The 17,324-nt window shown below is 32.1% G+C and overlaps 1 protein-coding gene across 4 annotated transcripts in view; it reads right to left on the reverse strand.

Moving 5' to 3' along the window:
* LOC149075984 (chloride channel protein 2-like) overlaps nucleotides 1-17,324 on the reverse strand; it is an 80,162-nt gene that overhangs the window by 22,177 nt on the left and 40,661 nt on the right. For all 4 annotated transcript variants that reach the window (XR_016194026.1, XM_089243501.1, XM_089243502.1 and 1 more), the window contains exons 3-14: nucleotides 16,419-16,569; nucleotides 15,286-15,405; nucleotides 13,660-13,788; nucleotides 13,401-13,534; nucleotides 6,273-6,350; nucleotides 4,905-4,983; nucleotides 3,993-4,118; nucleotides 2,849-2,933; nucleotides 2,375-2,476; nucleotides 1,637-1,721; nucleotides 312-461; nucleotides 106-175 (exon numbers count right to left, since the gene is read on the reverse strand). Coding sequence is in view for 3 of the 4 variants with exons in the window: in XM_089243501.1 (XP_089099627.1) it covers nucleotides 106-175; nucleotides 312-461; nucleotides 1,637-1,721; nucleotides 2,375-2,476; nucleotides 2,849-2,933; nucleotides 3,993-4,118; nucleotides 4,905-4,983; nucleotides 6,273-6,350; nucleotides 13,401-13,534; nucleotides 13,660-13,788; nucleotides 15,286-15,405; nucleotides 16,419-16,569 (1,309 nt within the window). In the remaining variant the exon portion in view is untranslated. The remainder of the gene's footprint in view (nucleotides 1-105; nucleotides 176-311; nucleotides 462-1,636; nucleotides 1,722-2,374; nucleotides 2,477-2,848; nucleotides 2,934-3,992; nucleotides 4,119-4,904; nucleotides 4,984-6,272; nucleotides 6,351-13,400; nucleotides 13,535-13,659; nucleotides 13,789-15,285; nucleotides 15,406-16,418; nucleotides 16,570-17,324) is intronic.

Consider the following 17,324-nt stretch of genomic DNA (forward strand, 5'->3'; position numbering starts at 1 on the left):
TTGAAGCGTGCAAAGAGGGAAAAAAGTAAGAACATTATGCCAAGGGAAAAAACTGAAAACGACACCACATATTCTTTACTAATCTAGGGGAATTATTTAACTCACCCATTTTGAAAACTGGTATAAACAATCCTGATGGAACCGGTAAGGTAGCAGCCAATGCTGTAGTAACGAACTAGAAAGGGGAAAAAAACTAAGATTGTTTTTAATTATGTAAATTTAATTGTAGAGTAAATTTATATTGAAAAAATAAACATACAAAGTGAAAAAGAAAGTTCAATAAATAAGCGAGAGAGAGAGATGCTACCTACCGTGACAAGAATAAATACAATGAGATTCACAAAAATGTTAGTGTATTTGGTTGTCCAGTGACTGACAATGATCACTTCATCAACTTCCAAGTATTTCTTTGACCAAGTAATGTTACTGAAAAGCTCATTCATTGACTCGTGAGTGGTCAGCTGTATGAAAATGAAAATATTTTTTACATTACTGGAACATTTAAAAAAATGAAATTTGATGTCATGCAGAACATGCAAGCTCAAGTTTTTAAAACAGGAAACCTATTAGCATGTTATGCGATGGTGCAAAGAAGCCAAAATTTAAACCATTTGCATCACGGCTTCAAATACACTACTCCTTTATTAAACCAATGTGTTGAACTCGCATTCAGTGGTAGTCACCACATGCAAAAATGACTATCATTGGTAACTATCAGATAATGACGCTTGTTTTCATGCACAGTACTATACCACCCTTAGCAGAGTTTGGCAAATAAAAGTGCGGAACCAAATTATTTGAACACAGTCGAATTATAATATCCAAGTATTTTTATTGAACTCTAGAAACATTCTCAGATTGCTTTACATTTGGCACAAAGAGACCATTGGAGTGAGCAAATTATCAAAGCAAAATTGAGCAAAATCACAGGGAGCAAATTATTATTATATAAGCAAAAAAATCTGCGTCTAGAGATAAAGGACATTTTTTAAACTATTCCATGTTATTATTGGTGATAAGGGACAATAAAAAATTCAGAATATTCAACTTGTGGATGCAAATGGATCTATTGTCATGACAGACATATCATTTGGTACATCACCACAAGTTTTGAATTGCAGTGAAATCTCAATATAGCAATACTCTGTGGATCCTGGGAAAATATTGTCACAGAGGGATTACCATTATATCAAGAGGCGGCAGTTTAATATTAGAATTCCAACATGTACCAATTTGTTAGAAGTTCTGCAGAGGAATATTTGATGTGGTGCATGTCTGGTTTAGTAGAAGTAGTAGTTTAATATTAGATTACCAGTATTTCTAATTAATCAAGACTTTGAAAAAATATCTTAAAAATTACTCGTATACTCTTATTATCTGAAAAATGACTAATTGCCTTGAAAATTACTCCATCAGAATTTATCCTTATATCGAGTATCCTTGCAGCGAGATTTCACTACAATTTAAACTATTAATAAGAACACTCCCTATATTCGAAGATTGGTTTAAGATCACTTAACCTCAAAAAATCTTTCTAGAGAATACAAGGAAAGACATTGAAGATTTTTCACATTTCTTCCATGTATGTCTTATGCTTTTATAAATTACAGAAGAAACAAACTATATAAGAATATACCTCTGCTGCCATGAATTGTCCCAGACCAAGCGGGAATGTCAGAGTGGAAATAATAAGAGTGATGACAGCAGGATATATGAAGCGACTGTAAGTAAAAAAAATTGTTTCACTCAATCAACTTTTTAATGCTAAATAGTCAAGAAAATCAATGACAATCTTATTGTGTGGTTAGAGAATTAATCTAATTATATTTACATTTATCATAGTTATTTATGGAAATGCTAAAGTTTGGAACTGATAATAGCCAAATGAAGATATCACAAAGGAATGAAATCAAGCATTACCAGAATAGACTTATTTTTAAGCTAGTACTTGTATATCGTGGTAAATTGTAAAAAACAAATTCTCTTGTATATTCATATATTCTGAGATTAGAAATTTATAGTTCATTTCTAATATATGGGAAACAAATGAAATTCTTTGAAGACTAAACTAGTTGAGATAATTTTCAAGCTTTCTATAAATGAGGAGCTGTGCGAATTTCAAAAACCTGCATCTATTTCAAAACTAGTCAAAATACATTATTCAAGGTATGAAATCCTCACAAGTTAAAGCTTTAAAAAGATCAGGGATGAAAAATTTAATAGAGATAGACCAATTAGATGCTCTAAAACGCAGTTGTTTATGACAGGATTTGCCCAAAAAATCTGTGAAGACATACTGGAACATTGTTATAAAAACTTGTTTTTATGAGTATATATAACAACAGTAAAAAGAGATACATATTTACATGCTTACTTTTTCATGAGAAATGCATTCATCTTCTTATGCTTCCTGTTGAAATTTACTATTTGACGATGAAACCATACAAAGAATGCACCACCAAAGCCACAGACTGCACTGCAGAGAAGGAAAAAAAATTGTAGTGTTTCATTAAATGTAAAGTAAAAAACCCATATATTATAAAATATAATATGGAAATCGTAGAAATAATTAGTTGATGAGTTGAGAAATCAAAATATGTTAGAACAAAGTTTAAAAATTTTCATCGCCATCACAAAGAAACATATATAAAGATATACTTTTCAATTTCGTTTTTAAGTATTGAACAAACATAATTATAAATGTGTGGTTCGCATAAAACTTTTTTAAGGAAATTTTGTGTTTTTGTATGTTTTTTAAAGTACTTTTTTAATTTTCTGCATTATGAAGTTCTACTTTTTTTTACATCAATGATATCCATAAATCAATAGTAATGTAAATTTTGCATACCCTATGCCAGCAAAAACAATCAGCTCTTGTGGATCAAATGGAAAATCTATATGAAAGTTGGTTCTGAATATTGCAGTAATTGTCTCTGCAAAAAATGAAATGTTATGTTGGCATCAACAAAATCAAGATCTTGATATGAAATCACATCAAATAAAATACATAATCAAGAGAAATCATTAAATATTAAATACAGTAAAACTTTGATTAACCATCACCGTCTGGTCCAGGGCTGTGACAGATGACTAAATAGTGAATAATAGAAATCTCTTACGTGATTTCACTGCAGGCTTGGGACGAAAATTAAAATTAAATTCTTCAAAAATGAATAATATAATGCATGCATATTATATTTAATTTTACACAGAATGATCAATATAAACTTCAATGTAAGAGTAGTAATGTGTAAAGAAATGTATTGTAATACTATAAACCTTCAAGTTTCTGGTTAAAACCTAGCACTATACGTTTCTGCTTCTCAGCCATTTTAAAACAATTTCACAGTACAATAAAATCAAAGAGATAAGGACTTACTTTTTTAGGCCTACATATAAGTGGTGAAATCGAAACACAGCTTAAAAATACAGAATAGTAACAGTATCATAATGTTCTGCTGAAAAAGTTAATCAGGGCACTATGAAACGAAACATTCATTCGAACACACAGGCTACTCTGTCAGGAATGAGACCCAGTATGTAACGCAATAGCGATTGGTTAATAATTTGTTTGTGGCATGCCAGATCAAGCCAACTCCTCTGCCATTGACAATTAGCCACATCCATCATCATACAGTACAGTCACTTCCACCTTTATACAGTAGGGTGTAAAAGTAATCTGTGGACAATTTTAAAGATGTCTGTTTGTGTTGATATTCAAGCATTTTTTTTAGACGATGATGAATAACAGAAACTGTCTTATCCATCAGAGAGATGGTTAATCGAAGTTTTACTGTATGTGTATATAACTATGTCTTTTCCTTATCTTTGGTTATTATTTTAAATCCTATACATACATTATTACTATATTCTTTTTATCCTACATTGCAATTGCTTCCAATGAACTTATGCTCAAAGCAAACATAAATTAATACCATGATATTTCTCTAGCATTAAATGGAATATAAATTGAAAAATTTTCATTCACAAACCTTCATTTTTGAACCATACACCAAGTAGCCTCCACACCATTGCTCCACAGCAAGCAGCAAAGAAACCCCGCCAATAATTTCTGACAGCAAAGTACACAGATGTTACTTCAATACTGAATAGTACACCTGTCAGAAACAGAAATGTATAATCCAGAGAGAAAATAAATCAAATTTAAAATACTGCTATTTTACACTGCACACTAACTACTGTCATATCGCCCCATACAGCAATTTACTACAGATCTAGGTGAGTCGGAAATGAAAGCACAATTCATCAGTGGTTGCCTCAGGTTTGGTAGGGAAAGAACTTGTTGCCTATATCCTTCCCCAAGGATTGAACTCGCGGACCTGACGGCAGGCTTCATGGTGGCAGACGAGCATCTAACCACAGCACCACTCTGGCACTTTAATGCCAACAGCACGTGTGTTCCCAGATAGTTACCCCCTCAAGTACTAATCGTACCTGATTAGAAATTTAGAATACTGGCTACTATAGTTCAACATTAATTTTTCTTAGTGAAAGTTGAATACTAAAAAATAATTGCAATAAAATGAAATTGTTTTACACTTCATTAAAAGAAATAGATAAAATAAAATTTTAGTCAGTAGATCATTAACAGAACTTTATACATCATCCCCTGCAAACGTTCTCCTTTTTTTTATCAGCTGGTTGGATACCTTATTTTGCTGTCTAAGTTTTGCCTGAAATGCAAATGTGTACCCCTATTGAAACTCATGTTACGAAACATTTTAGGAAAATAACTTGCATAGAGTAACATGGGTAGAGTAAAAATTCAAATGTCATTTCCCATTCTTTTTTTTTTTTGCAATGACATTGCATATTTGTGTTTCTCGCATGAGAAAGACGGTGTAACAAATTATTATTATTATTATTTTGTATTATCAAATTACCTCCTATGGGAGCAGCAAAACTGCATGCAACCCCTACAGCACATGCTGCAGCTAATATTTCATTCGCTCTTGATTCATTCTAAAAAGAGAAAAATGTGCATAAAAAACTGACTATAATAAAAAAATTGTTATAAAAGAAACCTGTTTTATACTGTCATAAAGTAATCACAATTTTTTTTACTAATAAGTATTTTCAATTCTTAAAATTATAACCCCTTTTTCTGAAAATTCATATCAAATGTTATAATTCTTCAACTTCAATGTTTTTACCAACCAACAGTATTGAAAAGCATATAAAAGTAGAACATTGATTAACTGAGTCTCCGTCAACCAAAGCTTGTGACGCAGACATATTTTTTTTACAAAGCAAATTTTTTTATCTCTATAGCAAATGAATATCCTTTTATCATCCAAGTTGACTCGTAACCAAGTCTCTTGGTTGATCAAGGCTTCACTGTATGTTTGCCCATCAATGCGCAATAGCTCTCTTTGGCAACAAGGAATAACAAAGTGAGATTATCCAAACACATATTATGTAGGATTATTTCATTTCATAATCTATTTATTCAAGCTTTGGAAAATTGTTAGTGGAATACACAAAATGTGATTTTCATGTCCCTGATGTGGTTAATAACAATCTCTACACAAACTTATAGAGACAATATTAAAAAATAAAGATTATAATATTGTATGATAGACAATTATATAATAGACAATATATTGTATTCATACTGTATATCCAATTACTATTTTTCAAAATTTGCAAATCATCAGAAAAACGTGTAAATGACTTAAGTGTTCAAATGCTGATCTTAATTTTTTTCCAATACACACTTGAGTTTCCAATTTATCTAATGAAGGAAAGTTTTGCTAACAGTCAAAAAGTATTGATGTAGAAAAATCAATGTAATCGTATGTATAAAATCGTGGGTAACATTATTTTAAAAAAAAGATAAGATGTGCTTTGTAAAATTGTATTCACAATGTAATAGCAATTTTACAAAGTACAAAGTACAGGGCTAGACAAATCAAAGAAAATTTAGACACCAGCCAAATTTTTGAGAGCCAAGCTTATTTATCCCATGCATTTTTCCATTCTTTTACCATTGTTATATATATTTTTTTTTTACTTTTCTTAAGCTTAACACCCTTTTCCATGTCGATTGACATGCTCTCATGGAAAATTTTTTGTCACGCTTAAACTCTAATTTAGCAATCATGGTGTGCATAAAATCATAAGTTCCAATACAGATTCTGTAGTCAATCTGGCACCCGAACATTGTCACAACCTGCAATATGTATAATAATATTGAACAAGAAAATAAAAAAATGAAAACTTGTAATAATTCAAGCAGTTAAACTTCATACCTCATAAATACCTTTGAAATTAGCTATTAATTTACTAAGAATAGTCGCTAAAATACTGGAAATATGTACAAATGGTCCCTGAAAAGAAAAAAAGAAAGCATTATAGCCCCACTTACAAAGAATTCATCATAAGAAAATGTTCTAAGCACCAGTATGAAAAGGCATATTTCTAATTTTTTTTCAAGTTCATATAATGATGAAAATACATATATGTGTTGTTTTACATAAAAACTATCACCACAAATAGACAGAAATTAATGGGAAAAAAATCTCCATGAGAATCTCACACAATAGAAATGAAACTTCTAAGTTGTTTAAGCATAATTTGACATGAATGGATTCACATTGCCTCGCATCTTAATGGTCCCAAGATATCAAAGTCTGGGAACACACACTCCCCCCCCCCCCCGTCAACCCTAACATCTTTTCTTTAAAACTGTGTGCATCACCTATCTCATCATCTCTAAAGGGGATGTTCTATGATTCCAGTGGCGTAACAGGAAAATGAAAACTGTCTGTGACACAAACCGCAAAATGGTTCAGGCAATCATTTTTAAGGAAAAAGAAAGTTTGCATCATTTCCATTCCTCCCTTTCACTTTTTGTGATGTGGATCTGAAACTTTGCACTGCCCCTAAAAAAGTTTCACTTCAACAGAAAAAAAAAGTTTTGGAAAGATTTTTCTTCTAATGCACAATATTTTATAGTTGTTCTGGCATTCATAGCACACCTAAGAAACTCATATGCAAGAAACTTAGCCATAAAAACTATTTGCCAATTAACTTAAAAAAAACTTGACCCAAAATGAAAATTTTATTTTAAGAAAAGCCACCTGACCATCGTGTAGCTAGTACATGCACAACTTTTGGTTTGAAGAGAATAGATTCAATTCAACACTTGCATAGGAATTTATGGAGTGGCTTTTAAAAAGGAGAAAGATATGTGATAGAGATGAATGAATAAAGAATGAGAGACAGTTTTGAGAGCATTCAGTCAGACATTAGCAGTGATTGGTATGTAAACTTAAGAGAAGGTTGATAAAATTCCTCTTGAAAATTTTGGAAATTATAATCAAAAATGCAATTGGTAAAGTGGATAGACAAGAATGAATATATATATATATATATATATATATTATCAGCCACCTCGGGCATTTTGTCTGTTGTGGCGTTGTATTTGTATTTGTATAACATATTGTCAAAAAACCAACCAATGGATTTAGGAAAGGGTATGTCATGTTTAACGAAAAATGTGAATCCTTGGCTTCTCCGATCATGTGACTAAGGCTTTGGATAAGGGCAATAGTGTTGTTGATATTGATTTTCAAAAGACATTCGATAGGGTCCAATATAGTAAACTCTTGAAGCATTTACAAGAGATTGAGATGGAGGCAACTTGCTGAATTGGATAGGGTCGTGGTTAAGAGATAGGTCACAACAGGTTATAGTGAATGGGAAATTTTCTGATTGGACAGATGTCACAAGAAGAGTTCCCCAAGAAAGTGTCCTTGGCCCTATATTTTCTTCACTTTTTATTGATAAACTCGATCAGGGTATCGATGGGATTGTTAGCAAATTCATAGATGGTGATGGGGGGGGGGGGAGAAGATGCATTGGAATCAAAGTGATAGAGTTGCTCCAAATAAACCTGAACAGGAATGCAGCATGGGCAAATGAATGGATCATGTCTTTTGGCGTTGACAAGTGCATAGTCACTCATTTTGGTTCGAACAACCCACGTTTCACTTATGAGTTGAATGGTATTATGATTGCAGATGCAACTAGGATTACTGATCTGGGTATTCTTATTGATGAGCGGCTTAGGTTTCCTGAATATTGTTCAGTGATGGTCAAACAATTGAATAGAATGCTGGGTTTCATTCTTAAAAACATTTCTTTGCGTTCTCCTAAAGTGATCCTTCCACTTTTTCAGGGCTTAGCTGATCTTGGATTGGAGTATGCCATTAGGTTTTAGAGACTATACTAACAGAGAGACATAGAATTGGTCGAGGCGAGGAGGTTCAGAGAAGAGCCACACATGCTCTTGATGGCACATTGGGCTTAAGCTATGAAGAGAGACTTGATTCTTTGAAAATGTTTACATTAGAAGAGAGCAGATGTGAGGGGGATATGATTAAAGTGTTTAAAAGTTTCAACAGGATGGATAAAATGGACCACAAGTTACATCATAAATAAACTGCTTCGGCAAGGGGACACCAGTATGGATTGTTAAGGGACAATTCCAGGTTGTGGTGTCACAGGGAGATTTTCTCTAATAAGGTTGTGAATAAATGGAATAGCTTACCTCCGGGTTCGTGAATTCTAACACAATTGGCACGTTTAAAAAGAAATACGATAAATATGTTGGGGTAAATCAAGAAGCTATTCATATTTAGAGAATAAGAGAACCATAAATATTTTTATGGGCAGTATGTGTATTTATATTTTATCATAATTATTAGTTTTTTATTGCTCTTATTGGGTTGCTGTATTTCTGGTACAGTGTAGATATACAGGGTGATTATAAAAAAACTATCCCGACATATGGGCCCCTAACTATCATACCATTCACAGAAACTGAATGAAATTTTGGCATAAGGTATTTTGATGTATGCGCTCAAGAATGATATGGAAAACAACAGTGTCACTCTAACAGTTATGGTTACAGTGAGAAAATTTCGAAAATATCAAATGGCGACACCAAGTTTTTTGTATTGGAATGCGATCTCCATACTGAAAAACACTAAATAGCGTTGGAATGGCACCTGTAGCACGAAAATCCCCGGAGCTAGGCAAGGAAAAAGTAAAACGGACTTTGCCGTGCACCAGAGCATTAATGTTCGTTTCATTCGTCACACCGTTTCTTCGGCTGAGATCCCAGCCTGATTAGTCCTCCACAAGGTCATGTGGAAAATTTGTGAAACACAATAAAACGCTTTATTTTATGCTGCTTCTCTGTCCTTATTGGTTGTCCTCACTTTTAGCCTATCTACCGCCAGTGATTTTCATGCTACAGTTGCCGTTTGAATGCTATTTAAAGTTTTTCACAATGGCGATCACATTCCAATACAAAAAACTTGGTGTTGCCATTTGATATTTTCAAATTTTTCTCACTGTAACCGTAACTGTTAGAGTGACACTGTTGTTTTCCATATCATTCTTGAGCGCATACATCAAAATACCTTATGCCAAAATTTCATTCAGTTTCTGTGAATGGTATGATAGTTAGGGGCCCATATGTCGGGATAGTTTTTTTATAATCACCCTGTACATGTACCCGATTGGAAAGTCTTGAGCACGTCTCTCTTACATAACTGGTCATTTTAGCTCCTGAAAAGTGGTAAAAATCATTGATATCTGAATAAAATTTAGAGAGAATAAGAGAACCATAAATATTTTTATGGGCAGTATGTGTATTTATATTTTATCATAAGTATTAGTTTTTTATTGCTCTTATTGGGTTGCTGTATTTCTGGTACAGTGTAGATATACAGGGTGATTATAAAAAAACTATCCTGACATATGGGCCCCTAACTATCATATCATTCACAGAAACTGAATGAAATTTTGGCATAAGGTATTTTGATGTATGCGCTCAAGAATGATATGGAAAACAACAGTGTCACTCTAACAGTTACGGTTACAGTGAGAAAAATTTGAAAATATCAAATGGCAACACCAAGTTTTTTGTATTGGAATGTGATCGCCATTGTGAAAAACTTTAAATAGCGTTCAAACGGCAACTGTAGCATGAAAATCACTGGCGGTAGATAGGCTAAAAGTGAGGACAACCAATAAGGACAGAGAAGCAGCATAAAATAAAGCGTTTTATTGTGTTTCACAAATTTTCCACATGACCTTGTGGAGGACTAATCAGGCTGGGATCTCAGCCGAAGAAACGGTGTGACGAATGAAACGAACATTAATGCTCTGGTGCACGGCAAAGTCTGTTTTACTTTTTCCTTGCCTAGCTCCGGGGATTTTCGTGCTACAGGTGCCATTCCAACGCTATTTAGTGTTTTTCAGTATGGAGATCGCATTCCAATACAAAAAACTTGGTGTCGCCATTTGATATTTTCGAAATTTTCTCACTGTAACCATAACTGTTAGAGTGACACTGTTGTTTTCCATATCATTCTTGAGTGCATACCTCAAAATTTCATTCAGTTTCTGTGAATGGTATGATAGTTAGGGGCCCATATGTCGGGATAGTTTTTTTATAATCACCCCGTATATTCAACATCCATATTTTTTATGGGTATCTTTTTCAGCCACCTCGTTGAGCATTTTGTCTGTTGTGGTATTGGTATTTGTATTATAAGTCAATAGCTACTCTAGTTATTGTACTAATGCAGCGTTTCTCAACCTATGGTCCATGACGATGGCATAGGTGGTAGTCCACAGGCAGACTTGATAATGAAAAATTATTCAATTGTTGTAATTTAAATCATTAATATCCATATAGATTCACCGTACCTCATCAAGGAATATGCGGGGGGGGGGGGGAAATGTGATCCTAAATACGGGATACACTGATTGTAGCCAAAATATATAATTTATGGCAAATTTGTTAATTGTTGCAAAAGACGGGGGAAATAAAGGTCTGCTTCAAATCAAAGTAAACAAAAATGTATTTGATGACAAAACATTCAAATGAATAGCTGACCATATTTCATTAAGAAAAATAAGGGGAAATGGGACTTATTAAATACTGTAAAATACAGGACATTGTTAACTGTCATCAAAAACATTGCCATAGGTATGCAAAATTCTATTGTTGTTGAAATCACTGAAAAATTGAGGGAAAAAACATTAAACCTGACAAATACGTAAGATAAGTATTTGTTTTTTTAGCCATAATTATCATAAAAATTATGAAAATGCTGTTTATTCAAGATTTGTAAGTAAACATTACAAATTTAAATAAGCATCATTGAACAAACTGGACAAATGTATAAGACAATTCGAAGAGAAAATACTAGAATGTCTTATATAGTATGGGACACAAGTGGTCCACTGAATTGTCCAGATATTTTACTGGTCCTTGGGTTTAGAGAGATTGAGAAACGTTGTACTAAAGAGTTCTTTTTCGTTTGCATGGAGTATGACTCGATTGATTTTTGTTGCGGCCATTGGTAGAAGTTAATAGTGGGTATTTATGGGAGCATAGCTGTACGAAATATGGACTTATTTTATTCCTAATATATATAAATGACCTGTGTAACTTTAATTTGAAAGGAAAAATCACTGCTTTTGCTGATGATTTAGCTCTTTGTTACTCTGAAAGCTCTTCAATCAACTTGAGGAATAACATGCAAAATGATCTTAACTCAATAAATATCTGGTTTAGAAATAATTATTTAAAATTAAATACAGATAAAACTAAATATATGTTATTTGGTTCTGGTACTTTCGATGATTTTGGTGTCCTAAAATATCATAGTGTGACAGATGGCTGTATCTCGGATTGTATGTGCACAGTTGTAAATAGAGTAGACACCTTTAAGTATTTAGGGATTTTTTTAGATTCAAAACTATCCTGGAAAACACATATTAATTATTTGAGTGTAGAATTAAATCGGAACATTAGGAAGTTTTATTTTATCAGGAATAAATGTTCCCAATCTATTTTAAAAGTTCTTTATTTTGCGTTAGTAGAATCTAAATTGAATTACGGCATTACATGTTGGGGTGGGACATACTTCAGCAATCTTTCTTCACTTTTTGTCACACAGAAGTCCTTCATCCGTATCATTCTGAGTAAAAATAGACTCACGCATACATTTCCACTTTTCAATCAATTAAAGCTACTCCCTCTGCAACATCTGTACGTTTATAAAAGTTTAAAAATGTTTTATAAAAGAAGTGGCCATCTCAATCTGAAATTACATAAGTCTGGAATGCAATTTAGACGTCATACTATACAGGTACCAAGGCCAAATAAAACTCGTTTCCAAAAATTTTTCCTTTATTTAGCTCCCAAAATATTTAATTTACTTCCTCAGTTAATAAAAGAACAATCTTCATGTACATCTTTTTTTATCAATTTAAAATCTTGGTTGTTAACTCAAGAAGATTTAAATTATCTATTTGATATTGTAATGTAATCTTCTTTTATCTTGCATACGCTGTTAAATACCAAAATTTTTTGTTTTATCAATTCCATTCCTGTTGCCACTTATTTCTTGGTGGCAACAGGAAAAAACACACATATATATATATTTGTGTTTTTTTCTTTCTTTTTTTCTCTCGTTATTATTTAGGCCGACAGATATGTATCAGATATTGTTTTGTGGTCTCACAAGCTTGCTTAGCCCTAAAAGTTTTGTAACTAGGTTTAAAAATCATAAATAAATAAAGAAAAAAAAAGAAATCAGCTTTAAACTGTATATAGGCAAGTCAAATTATTCCCTGGGTGTACAAAATGACTGTGGTGTAATGCAAAAGACTGATAATTACTTAAAAATTTAAATTTTATTTTTTTTCTACAGTTAAGGAAAAAAACAAAAGCATATACAGTCTGTCCCGCTTAATCGGATAATGGGAACCTCGCTACATGTTAAAGTTACCCATTTAATATGATAACTTCACACATCAACTTTCTCCAACTTAATCAAATACTACACTTCACATGTCAACCATTAATATACATCAATCACTATACGCATAATGTTTTTATTGAATGAAACACTTGGGATTAATGGAAAATATATTACCAGGTTAAGGTAAATACATTTTGAGAAAAGGTACTGGCCACCAAGTATTCAAGTTGTCTTCAATACGTACGTTTAATTATTTTATTTTTATTCTCTTTTGAGCCAATAGAGGGCACTAACTTTCCTATGAAAAGTAAAAATCTTAGGTATTGTGACCACTGTAATTAAATATAGCTTTCATTTCATTTTTGATATCTAATTTATTTGAGAAGCTTTATTAATATTGATCATTCATCAGTTTTCAATATACAAACTATACCAACATTGTAAAATAGCAATTGAATTGTTTCCCGCATAATTTTATATACCTCACTTAATCAAATATTGTGTGCTGGAATTGTTGATATCTAAGCGGGGACATCTGTACACTTAAATACAAAAGCAAAAGGAAAAAACTGTTAAAATAAATATCACCTCCTTGCCTAATGGCATTCCGCTTCCTAATGTGCAAGTAAGGCCCACTACTTTGGAAACTAAAGTTCTAAATGATAAATACTCTTTTAATACAACTCCACGAAGAATTGTTTTCATTTCTGGTATACCAGAACCTGGAATTAGAAAAGATATAAATCAGCCATGCTAAACACATCAGCTGCACCCAAACATCATAAAATATCTTGAGAAACAAGAAAAAATATAATTTTATTCAAAATTAAATCAAATATTTTCCTACCTATTGCCTGAGGAGCAGTGATATGTACAAAACCAGCTGAAAATAAAATCAGGCACAGAGGAAGTGCCACCCAGGCTAAATACTGAAGTACAGGATGAGCTGTGAGGTCTCTGTAGAGCCATATTCTGGCTGCAAAAAAGAAAATCCAGTGATTATTACAGCTCTGAAGTATTCATCCAATGCATGTGCAATACTGCCAACACGAATCTTTTCTTTTTGTTGATAAAAATCCAACTTTTTTATGCAAATCATTTTCATTTTTCAAATTACCTCGCTATAATAACATTCTTTTCGACACATAAATTTATACATAATTTGAAATAAATATAATATCAAAATCTGTAAGGAGTGAAATTCTTTTTCATGAAGTAAGAAAAGCTTGACACAAGACATGAATTTGAAATACATACAAAGAACTGACTTGAATTAAAAACTAAACTCATATAGATGGTAGATGAGAGGTCTTGGGACACATTTTAAAAATCGATAGCAAATCGACCAATTGACATAAAAAAAAGGTGCGGTTTGCACTAAAATAATAATCTTATTATATATATATAGCCTATAGTTTTTTTAAATAAATTAAAAAAGTTCAAATTTTACTCAGAGGTGGTGCTGTAAAACAAAAAACTTGACATAAAACATAAAATGCCACAAAAACAGCGCATAATTTATGTTTATGGCAATTTGTGTTACATAAAACTGCCATATTTTATTATGAGCACCCTTTTTAGCTCAGGCTACATCTAAACAGGTGAAAAGGTGCTCATGTAGAAATATGGTAGTTTCACTTTATACAAATTGTCATAAACATTACTTATGCACCGTTTGTGTTGCATTTTACGTGTTGTGTTGAGTTTTTCATTTTACAGTCTCACCTGTGAGTAAAATTTGAACATTTTTAAATTTATAAAAAAAATAGGCCATGATAAGTATTTTAATGTAAACCCTATCTTTTTATGTCAATCGGTTAATTTGTTATTAATTTTTAAAATGTGTACGGGACTTCTCATCCACCCAGTATATTCAGTCAAACCTATCTTAACTGATAAACAGGGCCTTGAAAAAACACCAAAAATATTTGATACCAACCAAATTTTGTATTAAACTGAGATAAAACTGGATTTGATAATGTCCAAAATGAAAATTATTTTGTTTATATTGAGAGAAAATTCATATCAAGCATAGGAGGAAAATTCATATTAGCGTATTAGGAATTTCGACTGTGCATACATTTTTTATAATGAGAATATGCTATCTTGATATGATACATCAGATTAATATCATTATCACTGCAATTCATCTCTACAGCTTAACAAAGACAATCATTATTGCTTTAGCAGTTCCATTGATCCTACACTGTTATATGCATCTCTTTCAGTTCAGTGTTGTTTGTATTATCAGGAAATGTGCCAATGCATTTTTATTGGTCTTTCACCGTAGTAGCCTACCAACAACTATGTATTAACATATTGTAAGCTGGTTTTTTAAGAAGAAGCTCCCTCATCACACTAATTATGTACGAGTATAAAAACATGAGTTAACTCATGACTGGTGAAAAATGTGTTAATTTAAAATCTACTTCTATTATAATTAGCTCCAATTGTATATAAGGAGAGAACTTACATTTCTGACACATTGAAATTGCATAATCCATAGAAAAGCTCAAAAGAGATGATATGACTCCAAGGAATGCAAGAAAAAACCAATCCTCCCCACACCGTGCAAATGTTTGCTGCCATATACCTGAAAGAAAAAATGTGTAAGTATGTATATATCAATGCAGAAGCTTCAATAAATTTCATGACATAAAAGTATTTTGTTTTTAGTTAAGCACAAGAAAGAACCAAGCTGTTGATATTCAACAATAAGAGAATCACACTCTTTCTCTTTCTTGGAAACCTTAATAATTTCAATTTGTGTTGTATTCTATTACCAATAAAAAAGCATTCTGGAGGAAAAGCAATAGTCATAGATCTACAGCTACTGAAAATATTAAGTTGGGGCTCAGGTTCAATAGACATTAAAATGGTTGTAAATATTTGAGAACTCGAGACCATGGAACTCAATACAAGTTTGTACTCACGGCTACAGCTGCATCTATATTTCCAACACTTTTTAAAAGTAAGTCTACTGCCTAATAAGTGCAAATACATGTGTACAAGATGCTCCCAATATATGTAAGTTACTGAGAGTAAATTTGTAATGAATGGAAAATCTACCATTGTATATAGTCATCGCACATGCTCTCAAACATATATATATGTATATTACCCTCACTTGTATAATACTGTATGCCTTTAATCTTTAAATTGTAAAACTGTAAAGCCTCTTTTTAAATTTACAATTACACTGTAAATTGTAAATTTAAAGATGCAATTGTTCATTTAATTTCAAGTCACATTTGATATAAAATGATAAAATAATTTTGAAAGAATTCTATAAGAATAAAGTGTCATGTTAAAAGGTTCTGGTACAAGAAACTACGTACACAAAACAGATATTCTCCCCAAACTTTTCTTAAGCATATGATAAGCTACACTGGTTTGAACCCTCGTGAAAAGTTTTCAACTCCTGATTGTGATACATGATCTGATATACATGATCACTATTTGTTATTATTTTTGTAGTATTTTTGAATTGTTTGCAATTACAAATAATTTAATTGTATTTCATTATCTTCAAGGCTTGACCTCAAATTAATTTTTATCGTAATATTCACTCTCAAAAGCAGGATAAAATACATAAAAAATACTTACCAACTAATTTTCTATGAACTGCACTCTTATATGGTTTGAGCTCATTTTGCCGTCTTTTTTCTTCCTTCTTCCTGCGTTTCTCTAGACTTTTGACCCTTAAAGCTTCTAGTTTGGCATATTCTCCAAGATCCTCCCGATACTGGCCAAACATCTATAGGTATTCATAAACAACAACAATCATTAATTATGAGTCTATAATTGTCTATATATTATAATAGTAATTATTAAAATATTTTTTGGTTAGTCTATTGTTTCTTCGTACCGAGGATTTTTTACAGCTCTTACAGGCTGTGGTTTGTGGAAAATAAGTATTACAGATTACATAGGGAATTTTTAAAACAGAAATTAGCTTTAACCTGACTGTGCATATGTCAAAAAAATGTTTCATACAGAAAATATAGGTTGACAGGTCTTATAGACCCAGCCTGTATATAGCCGGGTTTACTTTAAAAATGACATAGTCACATTCAAATACATGTTTCTTCACATATAGGCCTACCATTTTAAAATTTTTAAAATTTACTAATGTGTTTAATGTTTCAACCTATATTGTCTACTTACCATATGACACAGCATTTTTGGTGTGAGAAATATTTCTATGCATAGTCATTTTCAGCCACCCATTGGGCATTTTGTACATATATATTATATACTCGCAATATATATTGGAGTAGGCTATATGTATAGTCTTGGAGTATATGCACACACCCAAAAGTATTTTGTCAGATCAGTTTGATTATATTGTCAGATGTGTGATTGCTTTGTGCTGTTTCTGATGCTGCCATCTGTCTTCCATGTTTCTAAGTAAAGATGGTAAATGATTGAATTTTCATGTTCTGTAAGTATCATGTTGAAGGTCTGCCTGCTTTCTGCAGTGATTGTATATAGCAGACCTTCATCATGATA

Source organism: Pholcus phalangioides, unplaced genomic scaffold (assembly GCF_987345545.1).
Source record: "Pholcus phalangioides strain wild (caught in Gottingen) unplaced genomic scaffold, Ppha-v1.0 ptg000015l_1, whole genome shotgun sequence".
In the NCBI taxonomy this organism is placed as follows: domain Eukaryota; kingdom Metazoa; phylum Arthropoda; class Arachnida; order Araneae; family Pholcidae; genus Pholcus; species Pholcus phalangioides.